This window comes from Gopherus evgoodei, chromosome 13, assembly GCF_007399415.2.
Source record: "Gopherus evgoodei ecotype Sinaloan lineage chromosome 13, rGopEvg1_v1.p, whole genome shotgun sequence".
NCBI lineage: Eukaryota > Metazoa > Chordata > Testudines > Testudinidae > Gopherus > Gopherus evgoodei.
The window spans coordinates 15,857,748-15,881,283 of record NC_044334.1 but is presented as its reverse complement, the minus strand read 5'-3'; the positions used below and the strand labels follow the sequence as shown (position 1 = coordinate 15,881,283).

At 45.4% G+C, this 23,536-nt stretch overlaps 1 protein-coding gene across 1 annotated transcript in view; it reads left to right on the top strand.

The window, feature by feature from the left end:
• The window catches only part of ZDHHC8 (zinc finger DHHC-type containing 8), a 245,272-nt gene that overhangs the window by 217,893 nt on the left and 3,843 nt on the right, over window positions 1-23,536 (top strand). The window contains exons 11-14 of the mRNA XM_030583134.1: window positions 13,227-13,405; window positions 21,133-21,258; window positions 22,683-22,771; window positions 23,331-23,464. Of these exons, the coding sequence (XP_030438994.1) occupies window positions 13,227-13,405; window positions 21,133-21,258; window positions 22,683-22,771; window positions 23,331-23,464 (528 nt within the window). The remainder of the gene's footprint in view (window positions 1-13,226; window positions 13,406-21,132; window positions 21,259-22,682; window positions 22,772-23,330; window positions 23,465-23,536) is intronic.

The following is a 23,536-nucleotide window of genomic DNA, read 5'->3' as shown; positions in this document are numbered from 1 at the left end:
ATAATGAAAGTGAAATTATTGAAGGCCCCTGTGAGATGAAGGTAACTATAGGTCAACTGGGGGGCGTTTTAAGAGAATGTGATATATAACCAACTTCACAACAGAGTGGGAGGAGAAATGAATAACCAATATCCAGACTTTTTGATCCCAAAGTACTCCACAAACTATACAGAGGGGTCTGCTCAGCTGCCATTGCCTCTGGGGTGGAATGTGGCAACAAATAGCTCTTAACAACACTGAACTATGCAATAACTTAAAACAGGAAATGAATTCAGGTTATTGAAATTTTAAGAGGAACTTGTTGGAGGGTAGAATTATCCGAACTGAAATGAAATTAAAATAGTGAGGTTAATAATGGTAGGAAGTAATTGGTGTCTTTATAGGGTCTAAATATTCTGTAGGAATACCTTTTGCGTTTTTAATTTGTGCAATTCATAATCTTCTCTGTGCTATAATATAGGGAGATATAGCTATCTCATAGAGCTGGAAGGGACCCCGAAAGGTCATTGAGTCCAGCCCCCTGCCTTCACTAGCCAGGACCAAGTCCTGATTTTGGCCCAGATCCTTAAGTGGCTACCTTAAGGATTGAGCCTACAACCCTGGGTTTAGTAGCTCAATGCTCAAACCACTGAGCTATCCCTCCCTGTGTCTATGTGACTTGTGTATAGACATACACATGTCATTTCTCCTTTTTGGTTCAGTAAGTGTATCATGCTAATTCTTTGGAATAGGGAGACTGTAAAGTCCATGTGTATGCAGTATCAGAAATTGCAGTAATTAACCTATTTGGATTATTCAGTTTTTATTATGGTAACCATTTTGTTTAAAAATTATCTTAATATCTTTTGTGTCAAAAAAAGCTTAGTTTGTATAGGACTGAATCTATCAGGGTGCTTTTGTGGATAGCAAACTTCTGACTATGCAGATATCAAACATGCAGTTTGGTTAATCTCTGGAGTGCCAAATCAGATTTAGATTTTTTTTCTTTAATTCTAATAAACTTAATTTGCCTGCACTCTCTATGAGACTGACTATATTCAGCTAATGACTAACCATCTGTATTGTTTATTATAATTACTTTACAGTTAAAATGGGCAAATATAAGTATCAAGCTTTAGCTCGTTGAGCTCCTGTCTGGTGGAATTATCTCCCCAGAGAGATTTGTATGCCAGACTCCAGTTTAATAACACTAAATCCAAACTAAAATTGTAGCAGGCTCTTTTGATTGTATAATGTTTTAGAATCAAAATATGAGGCATTATACAATCTAATGTGCCTAAAGATTGTGCTAGATAGATGTAATTTAAAAATCTCAAAGCAATAATGCATTTTTAAATAGTTATTTTTAGTTTGTGTATGTCCGTGTCCAAATGGCATATCTAACTATTTATAGAATTCCTGTGCTGAAGAATCCAAATAATTATTACCCATATTTACTTCTCTGTGCACCTGAAGTTTATTTCTAGTACTTCCGTCAACCTTGCTCCTTTCACTAGCAGTGTAACAACTGTAGCACACTGAAATCAAACTTAATATGCCTATTAATATGCCATCTCCCTGACATGGAGACCTACTTGCCAGAGGGGAAGGTAGATCAGTTTATTACAAATCCATTCTTGGTTGCTGTATTCAGACCTTCATCAGAAGGGCCAGTTGTGAACTTTTTGTCATGAGGACAGTTTACTATGAGGACTTTAGTTGACACCATACCAAACCACTTGACACAGACCACAAAGCAGCTACAAATGGTTACTCGGATTGCTAACTTGAATCTAGCCTATGTGAATAGTAACCAAAATTAGAGTACAATGGTGAACTATGCTCCAAAAGCAAACTCTTTTGGAGAACAATTAGAAAATTGGTAATTGTGGGACTTAAAATCTGTTTCTAAATGGGTAGGCCCTTGCAGAAGTTGTAATAACCAAAAATAAAAAATAAATTAGTGGAGATATCCTATCGCCTAGAACTGGAAGGGACCTTGGTTATCAAGTCCAGCCCCCTGCCTTCACTAGCAGGACCAACTACTGATTTTAACACAGATCCCTACGTGACCCCCTCAAGGATTGAGCTCACAAGCCTGGGTTTAGCAGGCCAGTGCTCAAACCACTGAGCTATTCCCCCTCTCTGTAAGTTAAGATGTTGAACCCAGGAGGTTCAGGTTCAGTTCCTAGATCTATCCACAGACATCCTGGGTAATTTTGGCCAAGTGACTTATTGCCCGTTTTAGTTGCCCATCTGTAAAGTGAGAGTAACACTTCTTTATTCCACCCTTTTGCCACTTTTAATAACTAAAAAGATGAGTCACTTTCTGCTTCAAAGAACTCATAATTTTTATGTACTGTACTTTGCACAGGGGGGTTTCTGATCTCACTTGACTCCTTTAAGTGATACGAAAATAGTTGGGTTTTCAATTGATCTCTCTGTTGCTAGAGTGGGGGAATGACTTACTGAAAACTATATGTTTTTGTGGCAATCTATATATGTGCGATCTAGATTATTTCTTGCAGTATAGTTGATGCATCTAGCCGGGCAGATGCCATTTAGTGGTGTGATGGGTGACTAGCCAAGTTACATGTCATAAATTCACTTGAGCTGATCTTTAGTATATCAAACAATGAAAATGTAGTATACTCAAAGTTCTCTAACAGAGCCATGTTATAGGACGTTTTCATTAGCTTGTGATGATAGGGCAGGGGTCGGCCCTGAAGTGGTGTGCCGAGTCTTCATTTATTCACTCTGATTTAAGGTTTCACATGCCAGTAATACATTTTAACATTTTAGAAGGTCTCTTTCTATAAGTCTATAATATATAACTAAACTATTGTTGTATGTAAAGTAAATAAGGTTTTAAAAATGTTTAAGAAGCTTCATTTAAAATTAAATTAAAATGCAGAGCCCCTGGACTGGTGGCGAGGACCCGGGCAGTGTGAGTGCCACTGAAAATCAGCTCACGTGCCGCCTTCGGCACGCATGCCATATGTTGCCCGCCCCTCTGATAGGGGCTGGGCTCAGCAACCCTGCTTCTCATTTGCGGTTTGCTTTAGGTTCCTAAAAGCTCATGCTTCAAGTTTCAGCTGGCCACATGCAAGGGTCATGAAGGGATTTTTTTTCCCCATATCCAGTCCATTCTGTTTTTTTTTTTTTTAAATATCCTTCCTCTGAAGATCACGGATAGCTATGACCAGAGATGAGACACTGGATGGAGAAGGCCAGAGCTCTCAGGTCACAATGAGCATTCTCTCTCTCTCAGGTGCTTGGCTGGCTGTTTTTTTTTCTCATGTGCTCAGAGTTTAATTGATTTCCCTATGTGAGGTCAGGAGGGTATTTCTCTCAGGTCAGGTTGGCAGTGACCTTGTTTTTTTGTTTTGTTTTTGGCTTCCTCTGCAGTTTGTGGGTGCAGGTTACTTGCCAGGATTATCTGGGAGTATCTCAGTCATTTCCCTACCGTTGAGTGGGCTTTAGGCACTGGTGCACTTTGGTCCTGCCTATCTCTGCTTGTGGCACATGATAGTCTAGTTTCCTGTTGGCTGGAGTACTTTGGCCTAACTTCAATTGTTGAGTTTAGTGCTGGGTGGCGGTGGCCTGTGATATACATGTCAGACTAGATGTCAATCTGTGACTCTAACTGGTAGTGCAGCCTTTTATTATAGCTGTCCAAAAAGTGTATTCATGAAATTAATTACAGGCAGAACTGGCCATAACCTATAGTTAAGGTTGCTAAACATAACACACAATTGGTCAATGCTTCTTGGAAAAGTTTACTTTTGCAAATTTGATTGCTCATTGTCATATGCATGAATTAGGAGACCTGTTGTGGGGGATAGCAGAAACATAATTGCCACTTTTTCTGAAGCTAGAAACTGCAGACTATGTAAGAACTAATGCAAATGAACGCCAATAAACTTTTATGTGAAAGTTGGAAAACACACTATCACACTAAGCAAGGACTACTACTTTGGTTTAAATCTGGTTCTCTGAGGGTACATCTACACTACGGGATTATTCAGATTTTACATAAACCGGTTTTGTAAAACAGATTGTATAAAGTCAAGTGCATGCGACCACACTAAGCACATTAATTTGGTGGTGTGCGTCCATGGTCCGAGGCTAGTGTCGATTTCTGGAGCATTGCACTGTGGGTAGCTATTCCGTAGCTATCCCATAGTTCCCGCAGTCTCCCCCGCCCCTTGGAATTCTGGGTTGAGATCCCAGTGCCTGATGGGGCAAAAATAATTGTCACGAGTGGTTCTGGGTAAATGTCATCAGTCATTCCTTCCTCTGGGAAAGCAACGGCAGACAATCATTTTGCGCCTTTTTTCCCTGGATTGCCCTGGCAGACGCCATAGCACAGCAACCATGGAGCCTGTTCAGCTTTTCTTTAACTGTCACTGTATGTTTACTGGATGCTGCTGACAGAGGCGATACTGCAGCGCTACACAGCAGCATTCATTTGCCTTTGCATGACAGCAGAGACGGTTATCAGTCGTTCTGTACTGTCTGCTGCTGTCATGGGTGCCCCTGGCTGAGGTTGGCCGGGGCTGCAAAGACAAAAATGGGAATGACTCCCCAAGTCAATCCCTCCTTTATGGTATCTAAAAATAGTCCTGCCTAGAATATGGGGCAAGTGTACTAGAGAACCAGTGTATCAGAGAGCACAGCCGCTCCATGTCAGATCCCGCAGAAATGATGAGCTGCATGCCATTCTAGGGGGTGTCCCTGCAACAACCCCACCCATTGGTTCCCTCCTCCCCAAACCTTCCTGGGCTACCGTGGCAGTGTCCCCCCCCCCATTTGTGTCATGAAGTAATAAAGAATGCAAGAATAAGAAACACTGACTTGTTAGTGAGAAAATGAGGGGGAGGCAGCCTCCAGCTGCTATGATAGTCCAGGCAGGACATTAAACGGTGCGGGGGAGAGGAGCCCAGCATCCTGCTGCTATGATAGTCCAGGCAATACAGAATCTTTTCTTTACACATGAAAGGGAGGGGGCTGATGGAGCTCAGCCCCCAGTTGCTATGATGAGGACGGTTACCAGCCATTCTGTACCATCTACTGGGAGTGACCGGGAATCATTCCTATTTTTACCCAGGTGCCCCCGGCCGGCCTCACCTGAGGCCAGCCAGGAGCACTCACGGGCTCATGACCAAGACGGCTATCAGTCCTACTGCACTGTACCGTCTGCCACCAGGGAGGGGAGGAGAGAGGATGCTACTGGTTACTGCTGCAGCACTGTGTCTACCAGCAGCATGCAGTATACATAGGGTGACGCATAAAAAAGTCAAGAAACGATTTTTCCCCCTTTTCTATCACAGAGGGGGAGGGGTGGTAAATTGACGAGATAGACTCTGAACCACCCTGGACAATGTGTTTGACCCTACAGGCACTGGGAGCTCAGCCAAGAATGCAAATGATTTTCGGAGACTGCAGGGACTGTGGGATAGCTGGAGTCCTTGGTACCCCCTCCATGAGTGTCCATTTGATTCTTTGGCTTTCCATTGCGCATGTCACGCAGCACTGTGCTGTGGACTCTGTATCATAGCCTGGAGATTTTTTTCAAATGCTTTGGCATTTCGTCTTCTGTAACGGAGCTCTGATAGAACTGATTTGTCTCCCCATACAGTGATCAGATCCAGTATCTCCCGTACAGTCCATGCTGGAGCTCTTTTTGGATTTGGGACTGCATCACCACCCGTGCTGATCAGAGCTCCACGCTGGACAAACAGGAAATGAAATTCAAATGTTCCCGGGGCTTTTCCTGTCTACCTGGCCACTGCATCTGAGTTCAGATTGCTGTCCAGAGCGGTCACAGTGGAGCACTGTGGGATACTGCCTGGAGGCCGATACTGTCGATTTGCGGCCACACTAACCCTAATCCGATATGGTAATACCGATTTTAGCGCTACTTCTCTCATTGGGGAGGAGTGCAGAAACTGATTTAAAGAGCCCTTTATCGATATAAAGGGCCTCGTTGTGTGGACGGGTACAGCTGCTAAAATCGATTTAAACATGTAGTGTAGACCAGGCCTGAGAACTAAAGCGTCTAATTAAAATAAGACTGGCCTTATCTCTACTCCATATAGAATGTTACTTTTGTTACCTGAAGGAGCTGCTATTTAATGGAAAATGAGAACTAGAAATCTGTGTGGAAAAAATCTAAGGAAAAATCTTATTTCAGAATTGTCATCCTTCAAATTGTTTCCAGTTACTTTGATTCAGCTTCTTAAAGGCAGTGCTTTAAGGCACTATGTGATTTGAAGTCGTCTTATGAGGACTCAAAATCTTTCTTTGAGTCTCCTAAGAATAACTTATTAATAAGTAAATCATCAGGAATTCTCCTCTTTAAAGATGCAACATGCAAGAGCAGTGAGAATAGCTAATTGGTCTCAATTATATCCAGTTGTAAATATCATGATTTAAATCACTAGTCAGGAAGACTCAGTTTAATCATGGATTTTTACATAAAAGTGCATTCTTGTTGGTTAGTATGACCTTAATACATATTCTTCATAACTCAGAGATAGATGTAGATTTCATTTTTAGAAGGTACACACTATACATTTTTAAAGTGATTTATTTAGAAGACTTTTCAGATTAATTTTACAGCTATATCAGAAAATGAATGCTTGTATGGTTATTTAAATTACCAAAGGTAACTGAAGCAAATATTTATGAAGTCATTGGGAGGTGAACTATCTCCAATTCAACAGGTTAACCATTAATAATTGGAGGATTTTCTTGCCATGCTGTATTGGGAGGAGAACATCACCAGACATTTAAATTGTTTTATATAACTACAACAACAACATTATGTATTCTGGATTTTTTTCTTCAACAGCAAACAAAATATTTTAACAAAACAAGCATATGAATTTTTGAATTTAGTTAAACATTCAAGCTTTTTAAAATCAGGTTTGTTTTTGTTAAAATTGTTTCAAACTAAAATAGCTAAATGAATTTTTTTTGTTTTTAAAAAACAAAAATTAAATTGACTATGTCAGCCAGGCCAACATGAGAAACTTAAAATATTGGCTTCTGCAGCTAACTCAGTCATCTTCACTGTGATTTTCCTGATTGTTCATAATCTGGAAAAGAAAAACAAGCTTTCCTGCTTTTTCAGGTCCCAAACAATTTCTCAATTTGGAATGACTTAGTCCAAAGGAAGAAAATATTCTTTCTACACCTGTAGAAGAAGCTACTGCTGTTAAAAATGAGATTATCACTTCAACAGTCTCTGAATCCAAGGGCTTAAGTGACTTCTTCCACCAGTTCACTGGTGTGACTTTCTTTAAAACATCATCAGCAAACATGTATTTCTTAAATTGTTCTTATTCCCAAACTGGGTCTTTTTTACAGCCTGCTGCCGTTATAGGTTTTCCCTTCTAGTGAAGAATGGTATGGTAGATCTCAAATCAATGAAGGCTACATTCAGAAAGACCTCAAGACTTCTGGAATATGCTGCTCAAACAGTTTCATTTTTGTTTCTACTGCCTGTCCCTCCCTTCTCACATTTATCTGTAGACTTCTTCTCCTTGTCCGGATCTATTCCGCACTCAACAGTCTTCTATTCATTGATGTCTTTGAAACTTTGCACTTTTAGATAGGGCTTAAGTGATTGACTCTATGTACACAAATTTGTAGAGGGACAATATGGTTGAGGTCTGTTATTTCTCACCTCTATATATTATGTATTGATTTTAAAAACCTTTTTGCTGTTAACAAGCATGTTATCTATGGAGACACAAATCCAGAATTTGAGAACTGCAAAATTAAGCATCTCTGATGGTATCTTCTAGACTGAGCACTGAGTCCCATTGAGTAGATAGAAAGATTAACCTAAATCTATGCACAAGCACCTGGAACCCCATAAGATTGGATCCCTAATCCATTAACTATTGGAACTCATTTAAAAACTTTTCTTAAGCATTACATTAATATATAGAATTAGAATTTATAATCCCTGTTCCATAAGATATCTTTGAGCTATAATGTATCTTAATTAAAACCTATCTTTAGATAGGTTTCTTTCCTCAAAAGGCATTTTATCAAAAAATCTGATTTTAAATAAAAAAATCCAATTAAAAATCATTGATTTTTATCTATCCTGATGATATCTAGACCTGTATAGGCGGAGGGATGAAAAGACAACTGTCTTTGAAACAGGAGCATGTCACTTAATCAGGCTGGAATTGAAACCCTGAGCACTGTTACTTATGCCTGCTAGAAAAAAAAAACCTGTCCAGTCAGATTTAGAAGACTTTTAGAAGAGAATGGCCCTTTTTCAGATTTAAATTTGTTGGTCTTTAGGCCTCTGAAGGAAAAAATGTAAGTTCATAAAGGAACCCAATCAAGATGCAAACTTCTTGGAGTAGTTTTAAAAGTTTCCTATGCATTAAAACCTAAAGATTGATTTAGTAAGAAGGTAATGTTGAGCTAGACTATCTAGTTAGGATTTGTTCTTAAAATTACTGATATTTCTGTTGCTCCCTGAGACATAAATTGCTTTATGGTTATATATCAGAATTGTCCTGGGTTTTTAATTTTTGTGTATTTCTCACCACACTGATTTCTTCCTCAGAAGGATCAGCTTTCTAAATCTGTTAGAATTTTTGACAACCGTCCTTGCAGAGTTGTCTTACCCATGCATCTTTTATAAGACAGTCCACTAGTAGAACAAAAGTAGTCCTGTAAAGTATATTATAGACATGAATCTTCATTATGGGGCATGTTTCTTCCAGTGCCTTACAGTTGGAGAAGAGGAAACAACCTGAGAAATCCTTCAGCTTTTAAAAACATATGAGTCTCATTCTTTATTTAGTAGAGCAGTATGTTTATCAAATCAAAATATTGATCAAATGTTATTAAAGCTACTCGTAGGGGCTGTCGATTATAAAAATCACAGCCAGTTCAGTTAAGCAGCAACTCTCTGTGACCAGACTAAATTTATTCAGCCAGAGTCCATGTACTAGTGGACTAGATGAGTGTTAACTGAAGAAGCAAAATATGTAATGCACTGAAGAAATTGATCTGTGTGCTATGGGATCAGGAGGAGGAGGAGGATTACTTTGTGTGTGTCGAGATAGGAAGTAGCAGTAAAAGGATTTGTATGAGATGGAGAGGACTACTGTGTGTCTGGTGGAGAAACAGGACCATGAGGACTACTTTGTGGAAGATTTGGGCTGGGTTTATGGTGGTAGAGTGCAATGTTGGTATTGGCAGCAGGATAGCAATAGGGCTAATCTGTATGAGCTGCAGGAGGGTTACTTTGTGCAGTGTGAGAGAGAATGAAAGAGGAGGCTTGAAGTAGCTGTGTGGTGGGGGAGAGGGATCTAACTAGAGGATAAATAGATGCACTAAAATTAAGTTAAAAATAGGTGTTGTAGGAAGGGCCTGGGGGTTGACCTAGTAAACTGAAAGCACAAAGCTGTCTTCTCCGCTCATATTGTTTTCTGCTGGAAACAAGTAAATTGGAGATTGCTGAAGTAATTGTAAAATGGAGTATCTTTCAGCCTGTTCCTCCTGCCTCCCTATATCTGAATTTTGTTTTGGTCTAGTTCACATCAGTAAAAGCCACCTCTGCATTGTTGAGGCTGTTTGGACAATAGATTTGTAGATAGTCTCTGCAGAGAAACAAAGGACTGACTGGACCACGATGACTGAACTTTCCTTTCACTCTTAAAGGTGGTTTGTCCAGGTTCAAGGTTGAAGCACTTTGGTAAGGTTTTGAGGGAAGCTGTCTAGATCTCAGCACATCTTTGTCATCTTCAACGAGTGCTAAATTTGCACAAACAGCCCCTCCCTCCTATAAATTAACAAGATTCAGAGTTGATAACTCTTCTAGTACTTGTGCAGGAACGGCTTTCTTGGGTAGCTGATATCTATAACAGGTAGATATGCTTTTCATTATGTGAATAATATTAAACTATTGAACATAGATTGGCTAAACAGATACTATTATAGCGCATAGCTTAGCACACACAATGCTAATGCAGTTATAGCATATAGGTGATGCAAATGCCCAAGTTTATTTTGCCACTTCTGCATCTTTACAGATCCACAGGAGTATTGGACCTTCAAGGAGTAGCTTAATGATTCTGCCAATGCTGAAATGTGAAACCATGTTAGCATATTTCTGTAAATATTCTTTCCAGAACGTGGTCAAGATACAGACGACCTAAAAATAGGACAGTAAGAAAATTCAGGGTTGAGACTATATCTGTTCTCTAAAGATTTTCCTGTAATGCTATATACAAGGGTTCATAAGAACTATTTTTGCCTGCCCGTAGAGCCCCACATCGGACTATTTTTTTTTTAATCCAGCTCCTGTCCCATCTCGAATACTCAGTTTTATACCCACCCACTCATGCATTGTTTCTTACATTTTTATCCTGCTCCCCCTGCAAATCATGCAACAGAGATTCCCTCATGCTGCTAATCCCCCCACACCCGAAACCATCAGTTAATATAGTCTATATATAAATAGAAATCAGACACAATTTTTACCACTAAAAGAATAAAAAAACTTGCTTAAACCATGTAAAAAATACTTTAACTCCTTCGACAGACCTCAAATCCTTCTTTCTGTTGCTTAAATTTGTTTTAAAACCTTTTAAAAAAATGTTTTTCTGCAAATTACCACAGTCTGTTTTGTTGGGATTTTTTTGACCACCCAATCCTGCACGCATCAAAGTACATTTTAACCACTGTCACTATTATGGCAGCAGGTCCTACAAGATCCTAGTCCCACTGCAGGCTCTACCTGCACCTTTGTAACTGGTTTATGCAGGGGGATTCAATCAGTGGTGGTTCTTGCATATGTAAATACTGCAGTGACATCCAGTGTGTTGCACTAGTAAGAAGTGGGTTAGTGTACGCTCAACTCTGAATTTCCATTATATCTGAATAGTACTTCGAGCCATGTCTAATTATTTCTAAAATTAGTACAGTAGCATATCAAAGAAAAGGTAAAAAATATATAGTGTCCCTTCGCCAATGCTTCTAGCAAACAATAACAAAGAATTAAATCTCTGTACAAACACAGGATATCATTTTGTTCTCCTGATACAGGTTGCTATGAACCAGCATATTCTTAGCAATCCTGCTTCACTGGCCAGAAGCTAAATAAACAAGCAGGGTTTTTTCTTCTAGAAATGTAGATCTGTGTTAATCAAATGTAAGGCAAAAATTGATGTTATGCTGTCTGGAACTAGCATTGTTTGAGTTTACCTAGTTAATTGATTCAGTCTGTGAGTCCTGTTTCTGAATTTGTTGCTCCACCATACCTACTGTTCATAATTTTAGTTCACTAACTGGTCGGAAAATACAACAGTGGGAGACCTGATACTAACTAATGAATTTAAAAATCAAGTAGGGAATAGGGTGTTCCAAGATTGGACAGGTAAAATTAAGATTTTGTTGAATCTTCTATTCAGATTTCTTTTTCTCTAAGCATAAAATACCATCTAAATTGACATTCACACTCCAATGGAAACCCAAGGGTAACTACTCAATAGGCAAGAGTAAAATTAATAATCAGATGTTTCAAAGATGCTCTCACTTGTGCTCCTGTCCTCCAGACTAATGGAATGTAACTTGGATGTACTTTAATATAGGCCATAAAGAACTCCTGGGGGAATTCTGCGCCACTGTGTGCGCACAGAATTCATGCTCCCCACAAATTTCTTTGCTTCCCCACAGAAAAATGACTTTCTGACAGGGAAGTAAAGGGAAGCTGCAAGAGCAGTCACACACCACTGCCTAGCAGCGGAGGTACATCGTTTCAGGCACCTGAAGCAGCCAACAGAGAGTTAAATCACCACAGGGCTGGGGACACCCCAGCCAGTGCTCCTACCCTGAGCCTGGATCAGCTGCTAGTCCTGGCCGAGCTGGAGGCAGGAAAGGAGTAGCTGGGGCTGTGTCAGACCCACCCACAGAAACCTCTTCCCAGCTGCAGAAAGCTCAGCATCCTCCCCTGCTTTCTGCCTCCATCAGTCTTCAGCTGTGGGGGGAGGGGCCACTGTCCAGGGAGCTGCTCCCCCATCCACCCACCCCTGTGCATCTGGATCTCTCTGACCCAGATACCCCTGTGAAGCCTCACCTGGTACATCCAGAACTCCCTTAGCCCTCCATACCTAAACCCCACTGCACTGAACCTCAACCCCTGCACCCAGACCACCCCCCCACTGAGCTCTCTTCACTCAAACTCTCATCCTGATGCCCCACCCCGCACCCCCTGCACCACTATGAGCCTCCACATCCAGACCCCCATGTCACTGACTCCCAACTAGCTGCACCCAGATACCCACTCTACCAAGCCCCATTTCCCCAGCATCCAGACCCCCGCTGAGACCCCCACCCACATCCAGACCCTTCCCCTTAGCCCCAACCACCTTCACCTGGAAGCCCCTGCAGAGTCCCATTGCCTCTGCACCTGGAGCCCCCCCCCCCGAAATCCTCTATGCATCCAGATCCCCCACACCTAGACCCCACACTGAGTTGCCTGCACCCAGATTGTCCCACACAGAATCCTCTCACCCCGCACCTGGATCCCCCCACACATGGATCCTGCCTGATTAAACTTGCCTGCCCCACACCTGGTGTGTCTGGCACAGAGGGGCTGGGCCCCAAGGTGATTCTGGGGCAGGCCCAGGCCTTGTGCTATGTCAGGGTCAGGTGCAGCCTTACCACTGAATCCGTGTCCCAGGGGTTGGGGAGCTGCAGGGTGATCTCCCACCTTCGTACAACCAGTGGCCTGTGCTCCCCACTGCCATGCTGGAGCTTCTGTATTTATTTATTGACAAATAAAACTTGCAGAATTTTAAAATATTGTGTGCAGAATTTTTAATTTTTTTGCACAGAATCCCCTCAGGAGTAATAGTCTGTCAAAGTATGGCTGAATCCCTTACCAGTGTTTATAGGGATTTTTTTCCCCTGAGAACTAAATTACAACCATACTATGTTCTGACTAATAGCATGAGTCTAAAGTAGGAGGGTGGTGCTAGCTTGGCGTCAGCTAGATTGGATGTAAAACTCTAATGTGTTGTATGTTTTTTTGGGGTATTTTAAGAGAAGAGTTAAAATGTTTGATAAAACGTTTAACATAATTGGGGGGGAAAAAAATCTTTAAATCCTCCAAATACTGAAATCAGTTGAGACAGGTGTCCCTGTTTGTAACATTTTCCCCCTACCATTCTGCCACATATAAAAATGACTTATTTTAATATTTTTAGACGTGAACCATTGGCTCTTATCAACCGGAAAAAGAAAAATGAAGAGACTGGGGAAGAAGAGCTTGCTTCCCGCCTAGATCACTGCAAAGCAAAAGCTACTAGACACATATTCCTTATCCGCCATTCTCAGTACAACGTGGATGGTCGGATTGATAAAGACAGAATTCTGACCCAACTGGGTATGTGCAACTAGGACCCTACTCAATTGTGCAGCTTCATAGAAAAAGAGATTCTTTGTCTGTCACTAATCTCATATGTTAAAGCAACCAGTTCTGCTCTGGATCCTATTGCCAACTTCCTACTTAGGATTTTGGATCCTTTGAACATATATAGGCCAAAATAAGCTTGTCTTCTCCCCTATGATCCTATAAATAAAATGCATGTTTATGCATATACCAAACATGCCTCCTCCTGTGCCGTAATCATGTTTCCAAAACTTCCTACTGGATTCCTTTGAGACTTTGAGCTAAACTTTCACAGCAGATTTTTTTAAAATTTCCCTTGGCTGAAATTTTGAGCTAAATTCAAGACTCAGGATGACTATTCTGGATCATAAAGTCTTGGGAAAGGGTTTCTATGTGGGATTTTCTTATGAAAGCCACACCTATTGACTATGGTGATGAAAATAACTAAATGGCATTTCATGTAGCTGGTAACTAGATTTTTTTCTCTGGCTTTCCTGAGTGTGTCTTTTCAGTTGGAGTGGTTAGTTAGAGAATCATTATATATGCTCCTTGCTTCACCCTTATCTCTAATGAGGCTGCTGGGAATTACATTAATAAACCCCCATTTGTTGAGATGAGAACTAATACTCTATTTGTATACTGATACCTAAATTAATCTGTACTTGGATAATGCATATGTCTGGATATCAGAAACTGTAAGTAGCACTGACTAGAATTCTGTAGCTGTTTAATTAAAAAAGGAGTGGTAAACATCTTTGGTGGTTTTTATACCCTTTTTTCCTGAAAGGGCAGTAATTTTCTACGTGTGATGCTGTTTCAGGTGCTGAAAAAGACCGTTACTCACTGTTGTAACTGTTGTTCTTCGAGATGTGTTGCTCATATCCATTCCAGGTAGGTGTGCGCGCCGTGCGTGCACGTTTGCCGGAAACTTTTTTTTACCCTAGCAACTCCAGTGGGCCGGCAGGTCGCCCCCTAGAGTGGCGCCACTATAGCACTAGGTATATACCCCTGCCGGCCCGCCCGCTCCTCAGTTCCTTCTTGCCGGCTACTCCGACAGTAGGGAAGGAGGGCGGGTGTGGAATGGATATGAGCAACACATCTCGAAGAACAACAGTTACAACGGTGAGTAACCGTCTTTTCTTCTTCAAGTGGTTGCTCATATCCATTCCAGGTAGGTGAATCCCAAGCCTTACCTAAGCGATGGGGTCGGAGTGAGAAGTCGCGGCCTGGAGCACTGCAGAGCCAAAGGCTGCATCATCTCTGGACTGCTGAACCAGGGTGTAATGGGAAGCGAATGTGTGGACCGATGACCAGGTCGCCGCCCTACAAATCTCTTGGATTGGCATGCGGGCAAGGAAAGCCAGCGATGATGCCTGTGCTCTGGTGGAGTGAGCAGTCACACGGCCTGTCGGAATGTGGGCCAGGTCATAACAGGTCCTGATACAGGAGGTAACCCAGGAAGATATCCTCTGCAAGGAAATCGGTAGCCCCTTGACCCGGTCTGCTACCGCCACGAATAACTGGGGGGACTTGCGGAACAGTTTGGTCCTGTCCACATAAAATGCTAGCGCCCGACGGACATCTAGCGAGTGGAGCGGTTGCTCCCTGTGGGACGAATGGGGCTTTGGGAAAAAGACGGGGAGGAAGATCTCCTGGTTAATGTGGAAAGCTGAGACCACCTTGGGAAGGAAGGCAGGGTGTGGTCTCAGCTGCACCTTGTCTTTATGGAAGACCGTATACGGGGGATCTACTGTGAGGGCCCGTAGTTCTGACACCCGTCTAGCTGAGGTGATGGCCACTAGGAAGGCGGTCTTCCATGAGAGAGAGAGCAGGGAGCAAGTAGCTAACGGCTCGAATGGAGGACCCATGAGCCGAGTTAGGACCAGGTTGAGATCCCATGAAGGGGCAGGAGGGCGGATCTGTGGATAGAGACGCTCCAGTCCCTTCAGGAATCTCACCACCATAGGGTGGGAGAAGACGGAACATCCGTCCACTCCAGGATGAAACGCGGAGATAGCCGCTTGGTGGACCCGGAGGGACGACAACGCCAGACCCTGGGCCTTGAGGGACCAGATGTAGTCTAGAATAGTAGTGATGGGAATCTCCATAGGGAGAAGACCTTTCTCCGAACACCAACAGGAGAAATGCTTCCACTTAGCTGAGTAAGTAGCCTTGGTGGAAGGCTTTCTACTGCCCAGGAGAACCTCCCGAACCGGGGTAGAGCAGCGTAGCTCGGAGCCTGTCAACCACGCAGGAGCCATGCCATAAGGTGCAGAGACGGAAGGTCTGGGTGACAGAGCCTGCCGTGGTCCTGGGTGATCAGGTCCAGATGTAGGGGCAGGGCAACTGGGTTGGCTACTGAGAGGTCCAGCAACATGGGGTACCAATGTTGTCTGGCCCACGCTGGAGCTATGAGAATCACCCGGGCTCTGTCTCTGCACACCTTGAGGAGAACCCTGTGTATCAGCGGAACGGGAGGGAACACGTAAAACAGGTGGGTCGCCCATGGGATCAGGAAGGCATCCGCTATAGACCCGGGCTCCCGACCCTGAAAGGAGCAGAAAGTTCGACATTTCCTGTTCTCCCTGGACGCGAAGAGGTCCATCCGGGGACGACCTCACCTCTGGAAGAGTGAGAGGGCGACGTCTGGACGGAGGGACCACTCGTGCGAGCGGAAGGACCTGCTCAGTCGATCCGCTAGAATGTTTCGTACTCCCGGGTGATAGGAGGCGGAAAGGTGAACGGCATGGGCTATGCAAAACTCCCAGAGATGCATCGCCTCGAGACATAGGAGAGAGGACCTGGTGCCGCCCTGCTTGTTGATGTAGAACATGGTCGTCGTGTTGTCGGTGAACACCGCGACACAACGACCTTGAAGGTGATGGACGAACGCTTGACAAGCAAGATGGACCGCTCTCAACTCCCGTATGTTGATGTGGAGGCCCAGCTCCTGAGGGGTCCACAAGCCTTGAGTTCTTTGGGTGTCGCAGTGCGCCGCCCAGCCCAGATCTGAGGCGTCCGTAGTCAGGGATGCCGAGGGTTGGGGCGGATGAAACGGGAGCCCCGCACAGACTACGGACTGGTTCAGCCACCACCGAAGGGAGTCCAGTACCCTTTGGGGAACGGTGACAACTGTGTCCAACGAATGTCTGGCCGGCTGGTACTGCGCGATGAGCCAAGATTGAAGAGGCCTCATGCGGAGTCGGGCATACGCTGTCACGAACGTACAGGCCGCCATATGGCCCAGGAGGGCCAGACATGTTCTTAGAGAGGTCAGCGGGGCCGGCTGCAAGCGCAGAATGATGGCCGACAGCGACTGGAACCTGGGCAAGGGTAGCAAGACCTTGGCTAGGGTAGAGTCCAGAACGGCCCCGATGAACTCTATCCTCTGCGCGGAGAGCAGAGTAGACTTGTCCACGTTGATCACGAGGCCCAGGGCAGCAAAGAGGCTGCTGATCCTGCGGACATGGTCGCGGACCTGCAGCTCCGATGTGCCCTGGATCAGCCAGTCGTCGAGGTAGGAGAACACGTGAATGTGGCAGCGCCGGAGGTGTGCAACGACGACTGCCATGTATTTCGTGAACACCCTCGGGGCCGTAGAGAGGCCAAATGGGAGGACCGCAAATTGATAATGTTGGCGGTCGATCACAAAGTGGAGGAAACGCCTGTGCTGGGGGAATATGGCGATATGGAAGTAAGCGTCCTGCATGTCGAGGGCGGCGTACCAGTCTCTGGGATCCAGGGATGGGATGATGGTTCCAAGGGATACCATACGGAACTTCAACTTCACCATATACTTGTTGAGTTCCCGCAGGTCGAGGATAGGCCTGAGGCCCCCCTTGGACTTGGGGATTAGAAAGTAGCGGGAATAAAACCCCTTGCCCTTCTCGCTCTCTGGAACCTCCTCTATGGCTCCCTTGACGAGGAGCGTGTGCACCTCCTGACGGAGGAATTGCTCGTGAGAGGGGTCCCTGAAGAGGGACGAGGATGGTGGGGGGGGGCGCGATGAAAACTGCAGGCGATAACCGGCCTGCACAGTACGCAAGACCCAATGGTCCGACGTTATTTGGGTCCGCGCCGGGAGGAAAAAGACGGTTGGAAAACTGCGGGGAAGGATCCGGAGGGGAAACTAGTACTGCGCCCTCGGGCGCACCTTCAAAATGAAGGCTTGGGTCCAGGAGGGGCCTTGGCGGAGCCTTGGTTTTGCCCCGTTTGGCCACCCGACTGTCTGCGTCGGTTGTTCCTGCCGCGGCGCCTAGTGAGGTCCTGCCGCGGACGGAACTGAGGATACGGCCGATGCTGCTGCTGTTGGTTCTGCTGCCGGAATGGCCTGCGCTGTGTCGCAGGCGTATGCATCCCCAAAGACCATATTATGACCCTATTGTCCTTAAGGTCCTTTAGTCTGGGGTCTGTTTTAGTGGAAAACAGGCCCTGGCCTTCGAAGGGGAGGTCCTGGATAGTATGCTGGAGCTCTGGCGGAAGGCCAGAGACCTGAAGCCAGGAAATTCGGTGCATCGTAAGCCCCGAGGCAAGGGTCCGAGCGGCCGAGTCCGCAGCATCTAAGGAGGCTTGTAGCGAGATCCTCGTTACCTTTTTGCCCTCATCCAGGATGGTGGTAAACTCCTGGCGGGCGTCCTGTGGTAACAGCTCTGCAAATTTTCCCGCCGCTACCCAAGAGTTAAAGGAGTAGCGGCTAAGGAGGGTCTGCTGGTTCGAGACCCTGAGCTGTAGCGCCCCCGCTGAATAGACCTTGCGGCCCAGGAGGTCTATCCGTCTCGCCTCCTTCGACTTGGGTGCCGGCGCCTCTTGACCGTGGCGCTCCCTGTTGTTCACCGACTGGACCACAAGGGAGCAGGGTGTCGGGTGAACGTGCAGGTACTCATAGCCCTTCGAGGGGGCCATGTACTTCCTTTCCACTCCTCGAGTGGTCGGAGGGATGGAGGCCGGTGACTGCCAGATAGTAGCGGCGTTGGCCTGAATAGTCTTGATAAAAGGCAGGGCCACTCTGGTGGGCGCATCGGCGGAGAGGATGCTCACCACTGGGTCCTCGATTTCAGAGACCTCGTCTGTTTGAATGTCCAGGTTCTGTGCCACTCGTCGGAGGTCCTGATGTGCCCTAAGATCTAGAGGGGGAGGGCTGGAGGACGAGGTACCTGCCACTGCCTCATCCGGAGAAGACGACGAGGAAACCCCCGGCAACAGAGCGTCCACAGGGGGTTCTGTCTGAGGCTGCACCTCTGTCACTGGAGGGAGCTCTGGGTCCTGGTGGCTGGACCTGTCTTCTGCTTCTGGGGAGGGAGGGGGTCTAGACACCGTTGCCTCAGGTGGCCTGCGTTCCACCGCAGGGCGGGGAGTAATATGTTGTGGACCCTGGGCTTGGCAGTACGCCCATGGGGTCCAAAACCCCCACTGTTGAGGCCCTCGTTCCTGAGGTGGAGGGTCCTGAAACAGGGCCGAGTGTCTGTCCTGGCCCAACGCATAGGCGCTCTCTGCCTGAGAGGACACGGATGGTTCCCTTGAAGGCCACGGAGGCGCTGAGCCAGTTTGATAGACCTCTCTATATGCCGACGCCGATGCTCTCCTTGGTGCCGAGGATCGGTGCCGCGACCTGTATCGGTACCGGGACCGGCGTGGTAGTCTGTGCCGGGATCCAGATCGGGATCTGCCTTGAGGTCAGTGCCGAGGGCGGGACCGCGACCTTCGTTCAGCGCGGTGCCGGGATGGCAGTGGGGACCGGGACCTGCCACCGACGCGGTGCCGGGAGGTCGACCGGGATCGGGACCTACCACCGGCTCAGTGCCGGGAGGTCGACCGAGGAGCTGAACGCCGAGGTGAACAGCTCCTAGAGTCTCAGTGCTGGTGGTAAGAGGAGCCAGACCGGGACCGTGCAGATGCCGATCGGCGCCACGAGTGCGACCGGTACCGCCGGGGAGAACGGTGCCGGGACTCCAGAGACAGCGCTCTCAGCATCGGTTTGCCTCTGGAGGTTACCCGTCCCGGGGGTGCTGTGGTCTGAGGCTGCGATGGCTCCGTGAGCGCTATCAAGTCCCGTGCCGAGGCAAAGGTCTCCGGCGTAGATGGGACTAACAGCTCGACCCCTGATCTCAAGGGGGAGCTAGGAGGAGCTGGACTCGATGGACCTTCCGGACCCGGAGTCGACAGCAGCCCTGCAGGCGGTGCCGCGGCCAAGGTAGATGCCGGGCGTTCCACTCGAGCCTGCCTCGATGATGTTGCAGACGTCGAGGGTCTTGGATCTGCTCCCGGTGCCGAGGATGGACGGTGCCGGGGAGTCTTGCCGGTGCCAGCGCGGTCCGGTGCCGGAGTAGAAGTGGCCGGTTGCGCCGCTGGTGCCGGAGTCAGTGCCGCTTCCATTAGGAGAGCGCGGAGTCTTTGATCCCTCTCCTTCTTTGTGCGAGGCTTAAAGGCCTTGCATATACGACACTTCTCACTGATGTGCGATTCCCCCAGGCACTTGAGGCACGCGTCGTGGGGATCGCTAGTCGGCATCGGCTTCTTGCATGCCGAGCACTGCTTGAAGCCCGGCGAACCAGGCATGAACCCGGTGCCGGGCGCCGGGAGGGCAACGGCCCACCCGCAAACAAGTTAAACAACTATATATAATAAACAACTAACTAATATACTACTTCAAACTATCTATAAAACTACGAACAGAGTACAGGAGAGCGAGGTACGTGGAGGACAGCAAGCCGCACTCCACAGTTCCAGCAACCGACACGGCGGTAAGAAGGAACTGAGGAGCGGGCGGGCCGGCAGGGGTATATATCTAGTGCCATAGTGGCGCCACTCTAGGGGGCGACCTGCTGGCTCACTGGAGTTGCTAGGGTAAAAAAAAGTTTCCGGCAAACGTGCATGTGCGGCGCGCACACCTACCTGGAATGGATATGAGCAATCACTTGAAGAAGAAACATGGTGCCAGATGTTAATGTGAATGCTTTGAGTTTTAATTTGCATGCTCAAAAGCAAATTTGATTAAAAGTGTGAATATATTAAATACACAACTGATGAGACAATAACAGTAGTTAGAGTCCTGGCTTATATTCTTGACTTTGCAATTGTCTAGCCGTATGTCTCTTTCAGCCATCTACCCTTCTATCCATCTATGCTTAATTAAGATTTTAAGTACTTTGGGATACTAGGTAGAAACTTATCTTAATCTTACAACTAACATCTTATATGAGGAAGCTCAATTAGTGGCTAATGCATGTTTCCTTCCAGGCTAACATATCTGCAGCCTTTGTTTCTAGCAGGACTACCAGACGTGCACACACTCCTCCTTCTGCACTCCTAGAATGTAGGGGTGGTAGAAAGTGACTGGCAAATTGAACACCTAGCTACAGTAACAGCTATTTGCATGGGCCCAGTGAGGAAGTGGTTCACCTTGTGGGATTTAAGAAGCAAGGACCTTGCTAATGGGTGAGGTCCTCTCTTCAGTGTTTCCCATTGAAGTGGAGACTCAAAAGCTAAAAACTGGATCTGGCCTGACCAACAGAAATCCCTTTCAGCCTGTGAAACGTGAATTGGAACTTGGCAGCTAGCGAGTCTGGTCTCTTGGTGGTGACACTGCTAAAAGCATCGTCTGCTGGAAGGAAGGATGCATTACTTACTCTTGGGGCTGACATAGAAGGATGATGAGCTAATATTTGTTAAATATAAAGAGCAAAATATCAGCAATTTATTATATAGCTAATCTCACTGTTAAGGTCGTGAGCAGGCAGAGCTGACTGGGCACAGGCTGGCAAGTTTGGGGTTGAAATTTGATACAATTATCCACTCCTCTATGACCAGAGCAACAGAAACAACCGACATCATCAGCAAGCATCTTCCAGGTAAGTGGGGTTTAATAGCATAATGCTGTCTTATGATTCCTTCTTTTGCACCTTTTGACATGTAGTGTTCAGTTGAAATGTAGCCATTTCCTAGACCAATGTACACTTTGTAAATTAACTTTTTAAATTTAAAAATGAAATACTCATAAAGATGAAGTAGAAATGAAGCTGCAATTTAAAGATTTGAGCTGACCCCTCTAAGTAGTCGATACATGAATGTTTACTGTGTAGGAGACCTTGGCAGTTTGCTCTTTGTACTTTCAGAATGCTTAGGAGGAAAAGCTGGAATAGTTAGCTTGTAACCAAGAATGCTTACTGCCACAGACCTGTGCCTAGGAGCGCAACTCTGCTGAAAGGGAGTGAATGCTAACTATAATTTCTACAAGAGCATGGTGGAATGAATACAGGACAGTGTTGTGACTGGGTTAGCCACTCTTTTATGGAAAGTGTGTACTGGATGCCACTGTGTGCAAAGGTGGCATACTGAAAGGGTGATGGATAAAGATAGCAGCTGTTCTGAGGTGTGGTTTCACTCCTGCCTCTAGACGGTGGTGAGGATACTTGGTCCTAACCTTTGGGTTAGGTTAGTGGCAAGAGAGCCCAGATTAATTCTAATGCCTCACATTGAAATGTGTGAAGAAAAAAACCCCGCGGTGATCACAGACAAAACCTGACACACCTTATTGGTTTTACAAGTATCTGTGTAAGATCAAGTAGGTCCATCTTGGAACACTGACTGATAGGCATGGCTCATTCAAAAGAGGGAGAAGGGAAGAGGAATGGACTTAAAACTAATGTTATAGCGATCCTTGAATGCAGGTCTAATAAAATGAAACGCATGCTCTAAGCAAAACAAAGACTTCCCTTCAGACTAAGGGAGGTACACTTTTTAACTGTATGCATTAAGATGGGTGGTTTTCCACACGTAGGCTAATCTTTGTTGACCTGATCCTTAATTGTCTGAGGGCTGCAAGAATTCATATCTCAGTTGGTAGACAAATATCCAAGATTATACTAAAATATTTTTCTAAACTGCCATATATATATACAAGGTTTCAGATTCACAACATAATAAAGGCAGCTCTTCAAAATGCATTAGTGTGCAAGCCTATATGGAGGTGTTCCTGGATCAAATTCATTGGTGTTAACAAGGATGAACTTGGCTCCATAGGTAACTGAGCATGTTAGGTTTGGAGTGCCTCACTTGCAGTCCCTGATGGGAAGTCATGAAGACCATAATGTTTGGACTTAATTTTTTTGCGGTGACCTGAAAGTTTCTTTGAATATACAGAATATGAATAAATGCGCAGCTTGCAATAAATGTAAAAGGGCTTTCTTACTGACTGAAATTATGTGGGCCTGTTTGTGAACTGGCCTAAAAAGTGGCTTTTACTTCACTTTCTGAATGTGCACTTCATTTCCAGGGGTCAAAAAAATTAGTACTGACCTACTAAGGGAGGGAGCACCTATAGAACCAGTCCCTCCAGTATCTCACTGGAAACCAGAAGCTGTAGTAAGTTTATATTTTTAATATATAATCTGCATATTCCACACTTTCTTTAATCAACTGTACATCTTATTGTTTGTTTGCAGGCTGTATATCCTAGGCCTTGGATGACTCCATACCTTTTACCTATCCTATGTTTTAAAATATTTGCTCATAACTTTAAATTCCCCTTAGTAATCTGGCAGTGTTCTGTTCACCAGTTGGCCAAGTTTGAGGATTTTTTCCCTAAAGAAGTTAGAACTGTCTAAAGCTATGGCTACACTAGAGAGTTTACAGCCAGAAAGGTCTCTATTATAGCTGCTCTGCTTCAGCCTGTGAGTGACAGTAGCTATGTCTGTGGGAGCTCTACTGCTGACATAACACTGTCCACACCAGTGCTTATGTTGGCATAAATTATGCCGGTCAGGCGGGTGACTAATTCATACCCAAGAGCAACATAATTTATGTCAACTTAAGCTGTAGTGTGGCCGTAGCCTAAAGCAGCACCCCATTTTGAAGGTGCAGGTAGCTTCTTGGGCTGGTTTGATCTGTTTCAGTGTCTAATTACAAACTCTGTTGTCATCAGCAGTATTATGAAGATGGGGCTCGTATCGAGGCTGCTTTCCGAAATTATATTCATAGGGCTGATGCAAAGCAGGAAGAGGACAGCTATGAGATTTTTGTTTGCCATGCCAACGTGATCCGCTACATAGTTTGCAGGTAATTTATAAGGGACCAAATACCCATCTGCATGTTTAAGTGTCAACCCTTTTTAAATTGGGTTAGTGCATT